Here is a 19,381-nt window from a genome sequence, read left to right on the forward strand (position 1 = left end):
TTTTTTGGAAGTGTTATTAGAACTAGTTAAGATGAATCCAATGCAACATTTGTAAGACCGCCGATGGTAAAGAGACTTTCGCTAATTTTTTGGGAAAAAAAATATTTTTTTTTCTTTTTAAGTTATCTAAAAAGATACTAAGAAGATGTACAGTGACGGACATTACAATAGAATCACTCACCAACGAAGTCATCAGCAACACTCTTCACCACCTGGACGAAGGAGGTAAAACTGAATTTAGGCATCATGGTCGACGGCGTACAAATTCCGACAGTGAACCACCCGAAAATCTTGGGTGTCACTTTTGATAGCCTTTTTACCTCCTCAGCACACGCCACTGCAATCACGCATAATATTTGGCAAATTTGCCAAAGAACATAAGGATTGGTGTGGCTTGGTATGGCGTTGGCCCAATTTACTGGATTAAGGAAAATATGGATAAGCACCTGTACGTGAATATTTTGGAAAATGTTATGAAGCCACATGCAGAATGGAGTATGCCCTTAAAATGGGTATTCCAACAAGATAACGACCCAAAGCACACTTCAGGTCTTGCGAAAATGTGGTTTTCAGATAACAAAATTGATATTATGGAGTGGCCCTCGCAATCCCCTGACTTAAATCCTATCGAAAACCTAAGGAAAATAGTCAAAGATAAACTTGGACCTGAAAAAGTGAAAAACAAGGAAGAATTATGGCAAAAAATTCAGGAAATCTGGTACGCTATTCCTCGTTCTACATGCGAACGATTGGTAAATTCAATGCCAAAAAGATGTGATGCTGTTATCAAAAATAATGGTTATGCAACAAAATATTAGGAAAACGATGCGTTTTTGAGATGTTCTTTAATTTTTATAAGTATTAGACTGATTGATTCTATTTTAATATCGCGTATCTCATTTAGTTTTTTTATATTTGTCATAGTTTTTAACATAAGAATGTGTTCATTTTTTATTTTAGTTTTATTTATTTTTTGTGTACACCATATATTAATATATACTGAAATAATTTAAATTTTTTAACTAAATTCTGTAGTTTTAATGATTTACTTAAATTTATATGTAGTGATTATATTGTATTGTCCGTCACTGTATAAGGAATTTATACTTTTTGAAAAGCTAATTTTTTTTGAGGTAAAATGTCCATCCAAAAAACGCTTATTTTTATGTATAATTCAACTTTAGGGCAAAAATTCTCAAATGTCATAGACGATATCAAAATGTAGAAACTCATTTTAGATGGCCAATATGTTCTTAAATATTTTGTAAAGGGTTCCGATAACCCCGACCCTGGTATGGATATTTTAGGCAAAAAACTAAAAAAATTAATTTTCGGGATTTTTCAAAACTTTTTTTGGGAATTGCGGAATTCCTGATAACAAATTTCAAAATTTGTTTTTGCATTTTCAATAGAAAAATCTGTATAACTCTAAAATTTCATTAAAAAATATTCCAAAATAAAAATTTAATTTCTGTTTTTCAAGACTGGAATCGGATACAGATCCATTTTAAACGATGTATTCATTGCCTGAGGCAAATACGCCCCGACCCTATGATCCCAAACACACCTTTAGGGTTGTAACCGAGTGTTTACAATATAATCCCAGTAAGCACCAAACCCCCAAAAATTAAAGCACTTCAATATTTTGTTGGAATTTGACTTGAATGTAATTATGTTTTAAACTTGAAAAATATTTGAAAAATTAAATATTTTTCAAACAAAAAACATATGGCTTGAATTTATGTTTCCTTTTTACTGGAGAATGCTATTGAAATAAAGTGTAATACAAATGTAATTCTATTGCTTGACTATAATTCAAGGCTTGAATTACACTTGCATTCAACTTGAATTCCAGTAAAAATGCTTATTGGGATGAGATACGTGTTTTAAATGGCCACCCAATCCCAGATTTCAAACGCCTATAAAATCTTTGGAAATTTGTGGATCGCTAAATACGGAAATTATACCACGAATGAAGTTTTTCAGATGCGGTTATATGGAAATAGCTAAATATTTCAATGGAGACGATTGACTCTTTTTTGTGGATTTTCTCCTATTTATTGAAAATTTGGATAAGTTTCCTTTGTATTGTCAACCACTATATATAGGGTTTTCGAATATATTCAATTTGAAACCCCATTCGAAAGAAAAGCAAATAATGTGCAAATATTGGAAATACGCTGTTATAACTTGTATAAAGTAAGCTGTTGTAGTGTTCCCATGCTTGGACATATACAAAATTGTAATTAAAGTAAAATCTGACCTCGAAAATTTAAACGTTTTTTACCAAAAAATAAAAACTAAAAAAGAAATTGGTTAACATTTTCCCTATAATGATTGTATATATGTATTGTATGTATGCACTTATGTGTTTTGTATATGCTATGGATGAATTCAAATGGGAATCATTTAAAATGATTTTTTTTTCATTTTGTTACGACTATGTATACAATATACGAGAATAAATGAAGTTCAACTACACTTTTATATATGATACACAGTTATTGGGTTGCAATTAAAATTAGATTTTCTTATCAAAAGAATGAATACGGTTTCGCTTAAATCTTAATAACAGGATATTTTTCTTTGGATTTTTAAAAACTTATACCGAAGTTTAAACAATTAAATATTAATTATTATATAGCTAGAAATCTAAATAAAAAATAATGTAACCTTAAAACTGAAATGCAAAACTATTTAAATAAATATAAAAAAAAAATAAAGGAACTCTAAAAATGTAAATGCAAAATTATTTAAAATCATATTTAAAAGAAAAATTAAATAAAATCAGATCTGTCACAGAATTTGCACGAAAGAGAAAATAATCGCATGTTCCAATTCGTAACGAATTGGTTTCGCTTCATTAGCTTTCGTAAATACGTTCTGCTACAAAAACTTCACATACCCTAAGGCGCAACTTACAATTTTTTTAATACACAAAGCATATGAAAGTAATTTTTAGTTGTCACTCCTAAAAGTATACGTGAAATATTTAAAAAAAAATTCGTTTCTTTACGCGTTTTTGATTTTTTACTTTCACTTTATCAATAGAAAGTGGATTTTTGTTCACTTTTGTACAAATTCATTGTCTGTGCTATAAGAGAATATTTCATGATTTACGGAAAAAGAAAATATGTATTTTACGTAAAAATTAAAATAATGCGAAATAAAAGACTAGAAAAGGAAAATAATTTCAAATGTTTTAAAGAAAATGGCAAGTAAATAAATGCTATCACATAACATTAAATAGGTAAGAAACTTCAATTCAAAACTTATCTAATCTAAAGAAAACTTATTTAAATACAAAAACCTACGAAAGTTTCTTAACATCTATAAACTATAGAGTTGTTTTCTAATGTTAAAGAATTTCCCTTTAAGCCTTAAATATTTGGGGAAATTCATTGGCAATATCTCTTACTAATTGTTGATCAGAGGCACTACATTCAGTTTCCTCACAAAATATACGCGTAAAGATTTTCATAAAATCTTGTTTACGATGCTGATGTTCCTGATAGTTGGTGTTGCGTAATATGCGACGACATAATTCCAAATAACAGCGTCTCAGCTAATATTTAAGTGATTGTTAGCATAATTAAAGATAATAATTAACAGAAAAACAAACTTACCGGATTACCAGCACACAAATCAGTTAATTGTCTTACTATTATATCGATTAATACTTTGTTATCATTTGTATAAAACATTCCTGCAGTTTCGGGTATGCTAAAGATATCGATAAACATTTTCAATACCGAATTCATGGTATCCGTTGAGTGCTTAAGAACTTTAATAGGATCCTCTGCAAATATAGAATTTGTATAAATTATTGTTGTAAATATTGTTATTTTAATAATTTAACAAACCTTCCCGATTTAGTAGTAATAAAATCTTTTCTGTAAATACTTTGGCCGAGGGTAAATTTTGCATAGCTTCTACCACCACATTTTGTGAGAAATCCGTAAATTGTAAATTAAATGCTAGAATTAATGCTATTACCATATCCACTAATATTTCAGGATTATTGCCTTCAACTATTTCTAAGAGAAATGAGGCAAAATGTACGCCCAGGTAATCTGAAAGAAAAAATTAAAAATAAATGTATAAAAGAGTATTTTGATAAACTAACGATAAGTATGTAAAAACACCATTAACACCCCTTCTTTGACAACGAAAACAAAAACAAGCCGAATATATATTATATACCCTTCACCATTAGATATCTATGTTAATAACATAGTAATCCAGATATAGATCATAAATAGGTCCAAAATCGAGGTGGTTTTTTGATAATATCTCAGCCATTTGAATGTCCGACGTACTATGGCCTTATAAACGTCGGTGTTGTCCTGTTTTTTCCTTTTATTTCAGCCATTTGTGGCCGATTTTCTCAACATACAGACGGACATGGCTATATGGACTCCGTTATATATAACGATCCTTTGTGGTGTTGCAAATGAAAAATGTAGAAATTACAAATGGAATGACAAGCTTGTATTACACTTGCCACTCATGGTGAAGGGTATAAAAAGGAACACAATCTATGATCACCTACATTTTAAACACGAAATCGGTTTGTTATATGAAAATTAATTGAAATATAAACGCGGCTATAAGACTGTAAATAGTGGACCAAAAGAAGAAATTACGACCATCCAATTTTTGGTATGAAAATTAACTTTTTTTTAAAAGAAAACAAACACAAACTGCGAATCGTTTTGCTTGTCTGCAGGTACACTCAGAGTCTCTGGCGGGAATCGAACCCGCAACCCTCAGATTTATAGTCCAGTACACTATCATCTAGTCTATTAGAACTAAAACATAAACATGGCTATAAGTCAGTAAATATTTCAACCAAAAATTTCATTTACGATCATCTTTATTTAATTTCAAGTCTATATAAATTATTATAAATTATATTGCGTATCTTTTGAACGCGGTTTTTTGCTTTTAATAACTTACATGTCATTTTAAAGGGTACATATCTGTAAGTTATTCTCATTTTGTTATTGAACATTATAGTGTAAACAATAAAGTATTTTTGCTTCCAAAATGTCGAATTCTGTACCAACGAATAGTCATATGCGGGAAGTTTTGCTTTACTTCTTTAATTTGAAACAAGTAAGAGAGCTATATTCGGCTGTGCCGAATCTTATATACCCTTCACCAATTATACTTCTTTTGTTTTTTAAATTTCTTTTTTGGTGAAAAAAAAATAGTTTTTTAATTTTTTGGAAAAAATTTTTTTTTTCGAATTGTTATTTTAAAAATATTTTTAAAATTTTTTTTTTGTATTTAAAAAAAAAACTTTTTTGTTTTTTAAATTTTTTTTTGGTGAAAAAAAGTTCGGGTTAAAAAATATTTTTTCCGATTTTGACCCATTGTAGGTCCAACTTACTATGGTCTTATATACGTCGTCTTTGAAATATCTATCATTAGATATCCATATTGTCTATATTAATGTCTTAGTAATCCAGATATAGGTCAAAAATAGGTCAAAAATCGAGTTTGTCCTGGTTTTTTTCCTCATATCTCAGCCATTTGTGGACCGATTTTGCTGATTTTAAATAGGAAACTTCTCGAAAGAATTATCGAAGATTTGGATCACGAAGATATCTGGGGTCTTCAGAAAATTGATTTCAACAGACAGACAGACGGACATGGCTTAGTCGACTCCGCTATCTATAAGGATCCAGAATATATATACTTTATAGGGTCGGAAAATTATATTGTGGAAATTACAAACGGAATGACTTATTATAAAAAAGTTCCGCTGAAGCACCGATTAAACACCGATGCTTAGGGTGAATGTATTCCATCGGTTTCAACGTGCGAGAGATGGTTTGTGCGGTTTAGGAGTGTTGATTTGATAGCCAGTCCAAAATGTCCAAGAATTGGAGGCATTACTTCATGAAAATTGTTGTAAAACTCAACAAGAGTTTGCAAAATCATTAGAAGCTACTCAAGTAGCAATTTCAAAATGTTTGCGAGCAGCCGAGAGACCTTGAAAGACAATTTTGCATGTCCGAAATGATGCCAACCAGCCGAATCAACACTAAAGTCAATTATTCATGGCGCCAAGGTAATATTTGGTGGGAGCAAAAGGTCCTATCTATTATGAGCTGCTGAAATCTGACCAGACCATTGGAAACTGTACCGAACGCAATTAATTTGTTTGACATGAAACTGTATTATTCCATCATGACAACGCTCGGCAACATGTTGCAATACTTGTTAAAAAGTATTTAGAATGAAGTGGTTGAGTAGTTTTGCCTGGCCCGCTTTATAGTCCAGACCGTGGCTCGTCCGACAACTATTTGTTTCGATCGATGCAGAACACTTCGCTTTGGAACAGAGTATCCGATATTGGCTTGATTTGTTCTTGGCCACAAACGATGAGCAGTTCTTATGGCTCGGAATCCATATGTTGCCGGAAAGATGGGAAAAGGACGCAACTAACAATGGCCAATATTTTGAATAAATTTATATTGTACAAATCTATCAAAATGAAAGCAAAAATTCAAAAAAATCAGGCATTTTTAAGTCATACACCAAATATTTTCCCGTTCTTACCAATTATTGGTACTTTTTTGTCCACATTGAGATGATACAATTGTTATTCAAATAAATTTGATATGTTTATGTAAATTTAAAGAAAAACTTATTTTATGAAAAAAGTTCCAAAAATAAAAAAATATATTACGCAAAAAACGATTTAATATGTGTATAGGTTCAAAATGTAGATATGGTTCCAAAAAAGTACAAAACACCTGTCCATTTTATTATGTAGATGAGAATACATTTTAATTTTGTTTGTATCTGAATTAGTTTTCGAATTTCTTAGTGAATCTACATAGGGAGAGAGGAATCTAAAGTCAAAATTTCATGTCTCTACCTTTTGGTGTTAGGACTGGGCGATGTTGCATCAGTCAATCACTCAATAACGTTACTCTTTTATATAGATTGTTCAACTCACCTTGATGATTAACCGGCATTGGCTGGCCCAAACAAAATATAATTGTTAACATTTTGACTAATTGCTTAAAACGATCTAAATTCGAAAAGTTCGTTTTCATATCCTCAACAATTTCCAAAGGCAATACGGAGGTCAACAAAATATCCACGATAATGTGATCCAAATGGCAAGCGGCCGTAAATGTTTTCAGCAGTAAACGTTTGATGGGCCATCTAGTTTCCATTTGATAGTATTGAACTAAATTGACCAAGGCCTGATATTGATCACAAGACATTTCATAACAACTAATAGTTTCATCGGCATTATTCTATAATAACAAACAAAATAAATTAGATTCTTTATATCATAAACTAACATCATTTAAATTTACCAATATTTCTACAAGTTCCTCTAAAAACTGTACAATATCATCCTCATCTTCATACAACATCCAGGTGCGTTGCTCTGCATCATTTTTACAGTCGGCCAGTTGTGAGAAAATATATTGCAGCCGCTTGGAATCATGAGTCATGCCTAACAGACCCTTGGGTGTTTCCACCTTGTCGGTAACATGTATGGCTACTGCCTCTAAATATGGGTTAATAGCACCATTATACAGCTGTTCCAGACTTGTGAGTACCACACGTAAAGCTTCACACGATAGATCAAAACTCAAGTTGGTATTACGCCGTATAACATCCACAATTTGATACACATCGGATGATTCCACTTTCAAATTTGGCTTCGAATAGCTGCCGTGCACTAGAGCGGCTGCTGCAGCAGCTGCATGTAATTGCTGCTGCAAAGCGGCTGTACTATCTTCACTATCCAATGCCTGGCTATTTTCCACACTATTGCCAGCCTCACCTTTGCCCTCCTCATTTGCAGTCTCTGCTCCCTCACCGCTGACATTATCACTAGCTTCAGACTTATCGTTAACTTTATCTTCCTTGGAGTCATCTCCATTTAATTGCTTTGTATGTTGAGCGTCTCCTTTGGTGCTCTTCTCTTTGTTTTGCCTCTCCGGAGGTGAGGAATTATTATTGACGGTGTCTTTTAAACTGCCGTTTTGTTTGGATTGACTGTATGAGGCTGAAGAACAATCCTTTAGGCTGGGTTCTTTGTAGGTGGTCACCACATCTTCACTGGTCGTTGTAGTTGTGGTGGTAGTTTCTGAAGGCTCCGATGTGATGCTATTATCCTGGGCAATGTCATTGACTTTGTTTTGGGCTGGCACCACCGCTTGGGCTTGCGGTGGTGGTTGACTGGTCTGTGGCGACTGCACTTGCATTGAACCCATACTGGGCGATTCGGATATCATTAATGGCAAAGTGGTGCCCATGGAGGGACTAGATATGGATTTCTTACTACTATCTAATCGTTTTGTATGGGGTGGACTATGAGGTCGATGTTCCTGTGAGTGAGGGGCACTGTGTTTACTACTATATTTATCACCTAGACTTTGTGAAAATGACAGTGATGAATCAGCATCTCGTTCCGAATTATCCTAAATGTTAATTACAAAATTATTTCTCAAAGCAAACAAATATTTAATAAATTCATTTTTCGTTACCTACCAAATACATTCTTTCCATTGATATTTTCTTCTCTCTTAATCTCTCCAACAACTCGTCTTTGGGCATTATGCCATTTATTTCATTATCTTTACATTTTTCCAACGATTCAATTGAAGAATTTAGAAAACTTATTAAAAAATCTGGTTCAACCTGAAAAAAGGAAATAAATATAAATCTTTGTTAAATGTGTTAAGAACAAAGTTTAGCCTTCGTTAAAAGTTATTAGTTGGATGTAAATGTAAATATACTGTTTGTTGTTTGTTAGTTTAACATGCTAATAAAGTTGTATGATAGATGTGCCATTGAAGGTGTTCCTTTTTGTAAAAAAAAAAAACTTTAAATTATGTGTTCTTATTAAGTTAGAAATTAATTGAATTTTCTTTTTCCTGTTTGTAATTACATGCAAGAATATTACATGCAACTCTATAACATTAAGTCATATTAATGCTGGCATGTTATAGCTTTGGCCCTTAGGCGAGATAATTGTAGGTTAGGTTAAATTTGAAAATGATTTCTGTTCATGGAAATCCAGAGACTTCCAATTTGAACCCACTTTTTGAAATGTTTGAATCCAAGGTGCCAATTATTGCTGAATTAGTAGCATAAACCAGTGGTTTATGCTGGAAATAATCGAGAGGTGTCAAATTGCACGACCTTAGAGGCCAATTGCCACCAAATGGTGCATTTGTCTGGATCTAATGGAGTAGGGATTGTGGTTTGTTTATTAAGTCAACATTTAGCCTCATCGCTGAACACAATTTTGCTATATAACAGTCGTCTATAAGTTGCACGAATCTATGACAGATTTTCAAAGTAAATTTGAATAATTTGGTAGCGTTGTTCAAACGTCAAATCTATTCATAATGATTTGCCAAAGCATACTTATCATAAATGTCAAAAAGTGAGCGCAGTATGACAGATCGTTTAACATTATTAATGCATCAATGATTTCGTTAATTGTATCGGCAATATTAACATAGTTGTTATAAAAAATAAATGAGAACATGAATTTCATTTGTTCGTATTTGCATAGACTCCCGAACACACTTGCATGTCTTCTCGCACAAAGCCAAACGTGAGTAGGATCTACACATGGCCAAGTTCAACGTCAAGTACTTTATATACAGGTAAATGTTATTTTCGTAAAAGAATCAAGTAAGAAAGCTATATTCGGCTGTGCCTAGTGTTTATAAACCGGTTAACCGAAAACCGGTTTTTCTTCGAAATCTCGGTTTTTTGCGAACCGGTTAATTTGAAATGTTGATTTTCGGTTAACCGGTTTATCCGGTTTTTATCCATCGGTTAATCGGTTTTTAAAATTTGGGACTAAAATTAATAAATCTCATGTTTTTGTACATATTTTATATTCATTGTATACACATTATTGGTCTGATTTGAAACCTAAACTGCTGATTTACAATACAAACTTCTTTCGATTAATATTTTTAAGAATTACAATGATTCTAAATAGTAGAGGACGTTGAGTTTACTTAAAAACTTTTTCAGAAAAAATTAACATAATGAAACTATTAAAAATTAAAATTAAATTCCTCATAATTCTATAAGGCTAAATCTCACTAATTTTCATTAAAAAATTAGTGATGATTTTACCAAACTAATTAAATTTGACTTCATTAGTGTGTTTTGTTATTAAAATTTTAATTTATTAATCATTTCGTTAGCTTTTCAGAAATATAACAGGAGAGACAAAAAACGTTCTAAAATGCATGATTTGAAATATTTTTGAAATCTGATAATGGAGTTTTATTAATTATTTGGTATGATTTATAAATAATCACAGCTAAGATGTGCGTTTGCATCTTATAGGGCCTTTTTTGGGACTTGGAACATTTTATGTTTCATATCAGAATGTCGAGGTGATAATAAATTTTAAAATTATGAAATATTTAATTAAAAAATTGATTTACATTTTTTGGTTGAAATTTAATGAATAAACCAATAATTAAAACAAGTACTTATTATATATTTAGTAACATATTTATACTCAATTCCATTTGACTGAGATAATAATTTTGAAATTTTTACAAAATAAAATGGACTTAGAACTTTTGTATATTTATAGTTATTTAATATTAACTATTCCTGACTACTAAAAACTACAAATTTTAATGCTGTATATACTTTATTGGACATTTTACACATATGTATATGACGGTTAACCGGTTTTTTAAAAAAGGCCAATTTTCGGTAAATATTTTTAGGTGAACTAAAATATTTTTTTTTTGTACAAAGTTGTTTTTTTTAATTTTTTGGAAAAATTTTTTTTGAATTATTTTAAAACTTTTTAAATTTTAAAATTATTTTTTTTAAATTTAAAAAATTTTTTTTGTTTTTTAATTTTTTTTTTTGGTGAAAAAAAAAATTCGGGTTAAAAAATATTTTTTCCGATTTTGACCCATTTTAGGTCCAACTTACTATGGTCTTATATACGTCGTTGCAAAGGTCTTTGAAATATCTATCATAAGATATCCATATTGTCTATATTAATGACTTAGTAATCCAGATATAGGTCAAAAATCTATGTTGTCCTGGTTTTTTCATCATATCTCAGCCATTTGTGGACCGATTTTACTGATTTTAAATAGGAAACTTCTCGAAAGCATATCTGACAGAATTATTGAATATTTGGATACCGAAGATATCTGGGGTCTTCAGAAAATTGATTTCAACAGACAGACATGGCTTAATCTACACCGCTATCTACAAGGATCCAGAATATATGGAAATTACAAACGGAATGACAAACTTATATATACCCTTCTCACGAAGGTGAAGGGTATAAAAAAACGGCATTAGCATCCAACCATTTATGGCTCTACTCTATATGGGATAAATTTAATTGTCCTTTCATTGCTACGAAGCTTTTTTACGACTTCTGCTTTAGTTGTTGTAACTGTAAATGGAATTTGATCAAAAGAGTTAATGATTCCGCAATTCTTAGTACTCTCAATTAATCTCCTCTCTATTTTTTAACGATCTATGTCGAAAATCTAAGGAGTTTGGAGAATGATCAGCAATATTTTAATAACTTCATTAGTTTCCTTACAAAAGGTGATTTATTTAATGTGGACTTGCCCAGAAAAGTTAGACAGTTAGTCAATTTGTTCCATCATCTATCTATTTTCTATATATATAAAAATGGATGTGTGTATGTATGTTCCGTATGGACTCAAAAACTGCTGGACCGATTTTGATGAAATTTTCATGGAATCTTCAGAATATCCTAGCGGGTAACACTTTAAAGTCAGATTTTCAGTCTGTGGGTGGAGAGGCGTGGCAAATCACGGAAGATCAGGGAAAGAAGAGCAGTTCAAAATGGTGTGGAACGCGAATCACGTCTTCAGGAAAATTGGAAATGGTATAGCAACCCGGAAACAGAAATAGAACGCGAATCACGGCTTCAGCAAATGCGTATCAGTGCATCTTCATCGAGAGCTGCAGAGACAACCCAACAGCATATCGAAAAACTACAACCCAATCGCTCCCGAATGTCTCAATGAAGAGAAATAATCGATTTAAGGTTGGCGGCATTTCATTACAATAAGGATGATGACTGCAAGAATCACAAGGACATACTGATTGGCGCAATGAACAAACAATATGATGATGTCAACAAGCTCAATAATGAGCAAATTCAATGGAAACTGCCTGGCGATACAATGAAGTACAAATCGATTGACACAGTAATGAAGGAAAAACAAGCCGTCAATTATCCTACTGGATTTTTGAATTCATTGGAACCAGTCGGAATGCCACCACATGTGAGGAGCCGCAGAACAAAAGGTACTTTTTCGATTTTTTTTACAAATTGATTTTTAGGTATTTTTATAATAAAACTAGAAAAAATCAATTTCCCAAAATTTTAAAATTTTCAAAAAAGTACCTTTTGTTCTGCTACTCCTCATGTATTAACATTGAAGCTTGGATCACCGATAATTGCTGGCTTACATTTGGAAAATGCATATTTTTCACACGGACTTGGCTGGCTACAGAGTTGTCACACAAAATAATTTATATATTTTTACTCCAAATAAAAAAACAGGAAACATTGTACATCCCCTGGCCTTAAGATGAATTCATAAATATAATATCCCATTTCCCTTAAATAAAAAGATATCTGCTACAACTTGGTCATATGACCTCCTCATCCGCCGTCATTTGGCTACAGATACTTAGTATTTAGGGTACGAAGTCAGGTCGGGGGAGCTTTAGTTTTGTCCGACACTTTAAATCGAGATCGCGATGTAATATAAAACCGGGCCAGCAACTCGTACCGGTTTCAGTTAGTAATAAATTAATCAATGGTCCCCGACATGGTTAAAAACATAGTACATATACACAAAACTTATATTCAAGACTCGATATTGCTGAAGTGCTCATCTATTTTGAATATCTAAAATTTGGGTTACCGTAGTTCATTGAGCCGTTCTTGAAACAATTTTAGTATTGCGAGTTTGATTAGTCTGAGTTAATAATCATGAGTGATTCGAACTATGTATAATAACTTCTCACAAATTGGAGCTTACCTGTGACCAGGTTTGTAAGGGAAGGCATGATTTTTATATGTCAAATTCCCACTTGGGTACAATACAAAATGCTTCCTTGTAAGCAATACGAGTAAGTCTACCTGTTTCTCTGTAAGGGATAACAGCAAGCATTTAATTTAATTCTACTTACATTAATACTTATTTTATGCTGTTGTAATTTTTCTCGTCGACTTCAGCTTCACTATCACCCCTATCGGCAATAACATGTGAAACTTTGTTCCCATGAAATATCCATTTCCCTCGAAGCGAAAATTGCTATCGGGAATATCACGATGAACTTTACATTCACAATAGTTGATTTTGTTGGTAACAGCTGTTTATTGTTTACAAAATTCCATCTAAAAATTTCACAACAAGGGGAATTTTTTCAAGTGAACAAAGTTGATGAACGAAAAAAGGAAAAGGGAAAATATTTCATGTGAAATATTGATTTGCGTAGGGGTGTATATCTTTTCTAAAGTATAAAACCGTCACCTGATTCGTTACCGTATCGTATCTTAGTAATTAACCTCAAAGATTGCCAAGATGCTACCTAAATGCTAAGGAACGAAATAGTGAAATCTAAAAATGTACTTGAAAAATTTCAGTTCACACATGGGATTTGGCGTTTATTTTTTTTTCCCGCATTGGGAAAACAATAGTGTAGACGAATTATCCAAAATGGTAACGTTCCAGGACACTGTGACAAATGTAAAACAAATTATTATAATTCCCTTAAATTCAATTAATCACAATTTGTTGTCACCAACACCAGACATGTCAGAAACTATGCGGAAATATTCAATAACTGCCTGACTTCCTTTTCCGTTTAACAAAATGTTGAAAATATTTAAAACCAAAAAAAATATCAGTTAATATTTAACAAATGCGATGGTTGGCACATTCCTGGGGCATAGTCTAGAATATTTATGCATTGGTGGAACTGAATATTTGTAGTGTCCTTTTTAAAGACATGTTTGTCCTTATGAGCGAACATGCATATATGTATATTAATGCAAAAACAACAACAACAAACACTTACATACGTCTACAAACGAGTGTTTTTTTTTTGCCCATGGTAATAAAACAGTCAAGGACATTGTATTAAAACAAAGTGGTTTTTTTCCTGCTCCTGCTGATGTAGCTGCTTCTGTATTTTCTTTTTCAACTACTATGACTACTTTTCATTGTAACATAATTAAATTTTAGTAGTATTTCCTTAAATAAAACTCATACGGAAACTTTTTGCATTAAAGAAAATAAAAATATTGTTGGAAAAAAAATACGAAACAAGCGTTAAAAAAAACACACTCACAGAATGTTGCATGCAAACAGCAAAAAAATAGAAAGAAAAAAAGACCATTGTCATCATATGGAGTGCATGTGTCAGTTGATTGTGTTAAATAGTAAAAACAAAATAATAAAACAGGACATGTCAACCAGCCAGCCATATCATGTATGCATGGCGGTTATGCATGGTTATGATTTGCTCTGCAATCCGTATAAATCTTTTAATCTTTATGCATAATTACTACAACAAAATGTATGAAAAAAAAAAAAACAATGTAAAAGGACCAAATCCCTATTGGCAGATATACAAAATTTTTTGTTTACACAGATAAATTTAGCAACAGACTGACAACCATATTGCGAGAGGATTAACGTATAAGTTTACTGTGAACATTGTTTAAATTGAAGCGAAAATGGAAGGACATCTCTGGTTTTGATTTTAAAAAACGGTTTGTTTTATTTTTGTGTGGAAAAATACGTTGTTTTATTTTGATACCCCCACATTTTTAAAACAATTGTACGACCATTTAAGGATTTTTTTCGTAGTTGTGCACTAATCCTTATTATATTTAGTGACTGATACTTGAAGTTTTTTTATATAAGATGACAAAAAACACTCATTCGATATGGTTTTGCAATGATTATTCGGACCATTAAGTAGATTCCTGTAATTTTTGAATTGATGATGACTATTTCTGTTAACACCTTTTTGAATTCCGCACTCCTTACGATATTCTCTTTAAGAACTTCCAAATTCTGTTCACATACACCTGAGACTTCGAAAAACCCAAAAGATCCTTGAAAATTGCGAAAACAGAAACGCTTCCTTCGAAATGTCCATTGTCGCACGAGCTGTGTAAGATAAAATCCTATTTCAGGCTACCTAACTTCTGCAGTGCTCTTCAGGCGGAAAATACTGCCATAAAACGCGCATCCAACTTGCTGAGGTACTATCCTATATCTGTCTATTTACTGATAGCAAGGCTGACGTTATAGCGGTTGTCTTCACAACATCTAGGAATGCCGGGTATCCCTAAATGAGATATAAAGACATTTTAAGAAAACGCTTATATGGGTCCCTTTACACAATGGAAATTAGGGTAATTCTATAGCAGATGAATTGGTCAGAAGGGGATCGATGATGACTGAGGAGGCGATTGAAACATTTTTGGTATTTCCCTTGCAAAATGTAAGATGATTGTACAGCAGAAGCTATATGAGACTGCACAGAACAGGTGGACTAAGAATCGACCTGGCCCGTATACGATGCCGGCAGGACGAATCTACTTATAGGATTCCGTCGTGAGCAAATAACGCTAATTGTTTATTTTACTACAGGACACTGCATAATCGGAACACAGGTTGCCACGACAATTGGATCCCCGTTCCGGAACGACCCGAATCATATTCGGCCAAAGATTTTCAACTCAGCGACAGCTGTACAAACCGAAAGTTGTTTACCCAGGAAAGAACAATCGGTCACAGTTGAACTGTTACAACAACAACGTATTCTTGGAACCCCCTTCCTCTCATGTTTAGATGAGTTATCAAGGATGAATCTGAGACGAATCCATTCTTTCGTCAGAAAATCTGGTCGACCTGGCCCGATGTCGGCAGGACGAATCTACTTATAGGATTAAGTCGTGAGCAAATAAAGGTAATTGTTTCTTTTATTACAGGACACTGCATAATCCGAACACAGGCCTACAGTTCAACGACTGCTTTAGAAGCTGTCGAAACGAAGAAGAGGAGGAGACTATATTAGACCTTTTGACCTATTCTAACAAACATGAGGGATCGTATTCTTGGAACTCCTTTCCTCTCATGTTTAGATGAGTTATCAAGGATGAATCTGAGACGAATCCATTCCTTCATCAGAGAATCTGTTTGGTTCAACTTGGAAAAAACGGAAGCAGATTAAGTATCTTGCCATTTACTTCTTGGGCACCCAAGTGAGCTGCTTAATGAGGGGCTGGCTGCCCATGGAACCTAACATAATGGGACCACATGTCATCCAGTCTTAACTCATCACTTTGCGGCAATAAAAAAACACGTTCAGCATTGCTCGCCTGTCACAATGCCGTTCTTATCCACATCGTTGTTAAAAAAAATAAGGTCCTCTGACAACTTCGGCTATAAGGGGATGTGACTTTAAGTCAATGTAAAGGCTCTTTGTGAATGATACGTGGATTCATAGCACTCCAGTGGCACATATTTCTTCGCTCATGCTAAATTTCGATCGGGTATTCCTCCTTCTTGAGAAATATCATTTTGCTTTACAAATATGTATAAAAAACCAATTAAACTAAACCATTTCGTTTTAGGTTCTTCATTACTCTATTGAATCTTAACATTAAGGTAATCTTTAAGTAAAAGAATATCTTCGTTCATCCTAATTTCCTACGTTCATTCATACTCTTTGAAAATTTGGAATCTGTAGTATTTTGTGAGTTTTTAAAATGTTCATTTCCTTAATTTTGGATTTTTTAAGGTTGGATTTTCTATTATTTAGATTCGCTCTATCGTGGAATCTTTCATCCTGTATAATTCGTCAACCTTCACGTTTCTCATAATAGACCCAAAGAATTTCCGAATTGTGATGTGAAGGAGTTAGTTATATTTGTTTGATAGCATCTTGACTGTCTTCCTTTTACTTCTTCAACAATTGACTCAACTTATGACTGAATGATTATTTTATTGTTTGGAAACCGCTTACATTTGCCATATCTTTGTCATTCATCATTAAAGTCCAGGCATGCTCTAAGATTTGAGTCGTCTGAATAATTATTTTTTAGCAATTCTGTAGCTACAATTCATGTTACTCCTTTTGGGGTTCTGGTAAATGATATATAGTTAACATTCATTTACATTATTGGGATTCTGTTAAATCTCCTATTACACAATTTTTTTTAGCAATTCGGTAGCTGGAATTCATGTTACTCCTTTTGGGACTCTGGTAAATCTCCTACTACGCGAAGGCTGATCATTCTCGATGGTGTTTTGTTTTGGAAGATGGTTGGTCATCTCTTTCTATATTTAATGAATATCCTTTACAGAATGTAGGCGAATCACAATTAAATTATATTATGTATGATATTTTCAAACTATTCCCTGATTATCGCCTCCAATTTAGCAAATGCCAATCCACGATCTAATATTGCGTAACCGATTCTTCTGCTTTTGTCTAATCCCACGCCTACCCTCCATTTTTTCTTGGAGTATTAGGAGAAGAAGTTCATATTTTTCTCCTCTGATAATGTGATCAAAATAAGACGTTTTACGGACTTTGGCCACTAGTAGTTGATGTTCCGTGTGCAATCTTCTTAATATTTCGTAATTGGTTGCTAAATATGTCGAAGAAGTCTGCGGGATGTCCACATTTCGAGATATTCATGCTCAAATGATCAAGGGTCAAAGACTCCATGGAATATAGCAGAATTGACCAGATGCAGCACTTCATCAATGTAAGACGAAGTTGTATGTCTATTTTGTGGCTACATAACATTTTCTTATATTTTATAAAAGAAGTTCTGTCCGCTTCAATACGGCATTTGAATTTTGAAAAACAAAAAGATTCGCCTAAGCACACTGATTGCTCACCATAGCTTATGGTGATCGATTTCAATATGCGAGAGATGGTTTGTGCGGTTCAGAAGTGGTGATTTTGACACGGAAGACAAATATCACTTAGGCCAGCCAAACATTTTGGAAGCCAAAGAATTGGAGGCATTATTCCATGAAGACTGTTGTAAAACTCAACAATAGCTTGCAAAATCATTGGGAGCTACTCAAGCAGCAATTTCAAAAAGTTTGCGAGCAGAAGTATTCATCCAAAAGCAGGGAAATTGGGTACAATTTAGCATATACAAAATGATGTTTGAACGCTAAAACCCGAAGCGTAAGAAAACGTATGTAAAGCCCGGCCAACCAGCCGAATCGACCTCTAAGCCAAATATCCATTGAGCTAATGCTCTGTATTCCATCATTGGCCATATGTTACAATACCTGTTAAAAAGTATTTACAATAATTGTTTCGATCGAAGCAGAACGCTCTCTCTGGGATACAATTCACTTTGGAACAGAGTATCCGATATTGGCTTAATTCGTTCTTGGCCTCAAAAGATGAGCAGTTCTTTTGACTCGAGTCATACACCCAATACTATCTTAACTGAGCATAATCAGATGGTTCCTATGCAGCACATCAAAATACATAATTATCCTTCATTCAAGTATAGGGAATTTAGTGTCGCCAGATTTGGAATGTATTGGTATTGTCTTCATTGATCTCTTGTAAACTTGAACTTCAGCGTGATAGGCTTCAACTCTCTAAAGTCGGTAGGACCAATAGCTAGAGAGTCAGCTAAAAATGAATAACTGTTGATATTAAACGTTCAAAATTTGCTAATTTCATTGTCTATGAGAGACTGCTCATAAAGGTGTCTATGATTACCGAAACTTACTCATTATTAGTCATAGTCTCATTGGAGTATTAAAAGCATAATTAAAATATCGGATTGGTCCCACAATGGAAACAGATAGTTACATTTCCCATAGGTTTAAACCATAAGCTTGTCAGTAGCACTGAAATCCAAATTTAATACGGAAATATCAAGAAATTGTTATTACAATTGGAAAGCTTATGCTTTTGTTCTGTTAGCATTCCACTAAATGGCACACAAAGTAGACGATTGAATACCTTTTAAATGCATCATGTGCTATAGGTTGTCGATTATCTCTTCCTCCCTTTCAGTTTGAAATAACTCCCAGCACTTGTAACCGATTTGTTATAAAAAATATCAATATTTTAATTACTCATGTCTAACCAACATTCCATTTTAATATTATTTCATGTAAAACCACATATTCATTAAAAACTTTTCAAGTTTCTGATGCCATACAATCTATACTTAAGTGCTTTTTGTTTGGTTTGAAAGCCTGTGAAATAAATGCAAGTGTGAGTGATTGCAACAATTATAATGAGAATGTCCAACAATTTATACAGTTGATGTTGTCCC

General features: G+C 32.9%; 1 protein-coding gene across 1 annotated transcript in view; it reads right to left on the bottom strand.

Annotated features, from left to right (window-relative positions):
* Positions 1–3,169: 3,169 nt before the first annotated feature.
* Positions 3,170–19,381, bottom strand: part of LOC135958252 (NCK-interacting protein with SH3 domain) — a 49,095-nt gene continuing 32,883 nt past the window's right edge. The window contains exons 3-8 of the mRNA XM_065509146.1: positions 8,530–8,679; positions 7,344–8,459; positions 6,974–7,280; positions 3,864–4,073; positions 3,627–3,799; positions 3,170–3,565 (exon numbers count right to left, since the gene is read on the bottom strand). Of these exons, the coding sequence (XP_065365218.1) occupies positions 3,374–3,565; positions 3,627–3,799; positions 3,864–4,073; positions 6,974–7,280; positions 7,344–8,459; positions 8,530–8,679 (2,148 nt within the window). The 3' untranslated portion in view covers positions 3,170–3,373. The remainder of the gene's footprint in view (positions 3,566–3,626; positions 3,800–3,863; positions 4,074–6,973; positions 7,281–7,343; positions 8,460–8,529; positions 8,680–19,381) is intronic.

The sequence above is a fragment of the Calliphora vicina genome, chromosome 4 (assembly GCF_958450345.1).
Source record: "Calliphora vicina chromosome 4, idCalVici1.1, whole genome shotgun sequence".
Lineage (NCBI taxonomy): Eukaryota > Metazoa > Arthropoda > Insecta > Diptera > Calliphoridae > Calliphora > Calliphora vicina.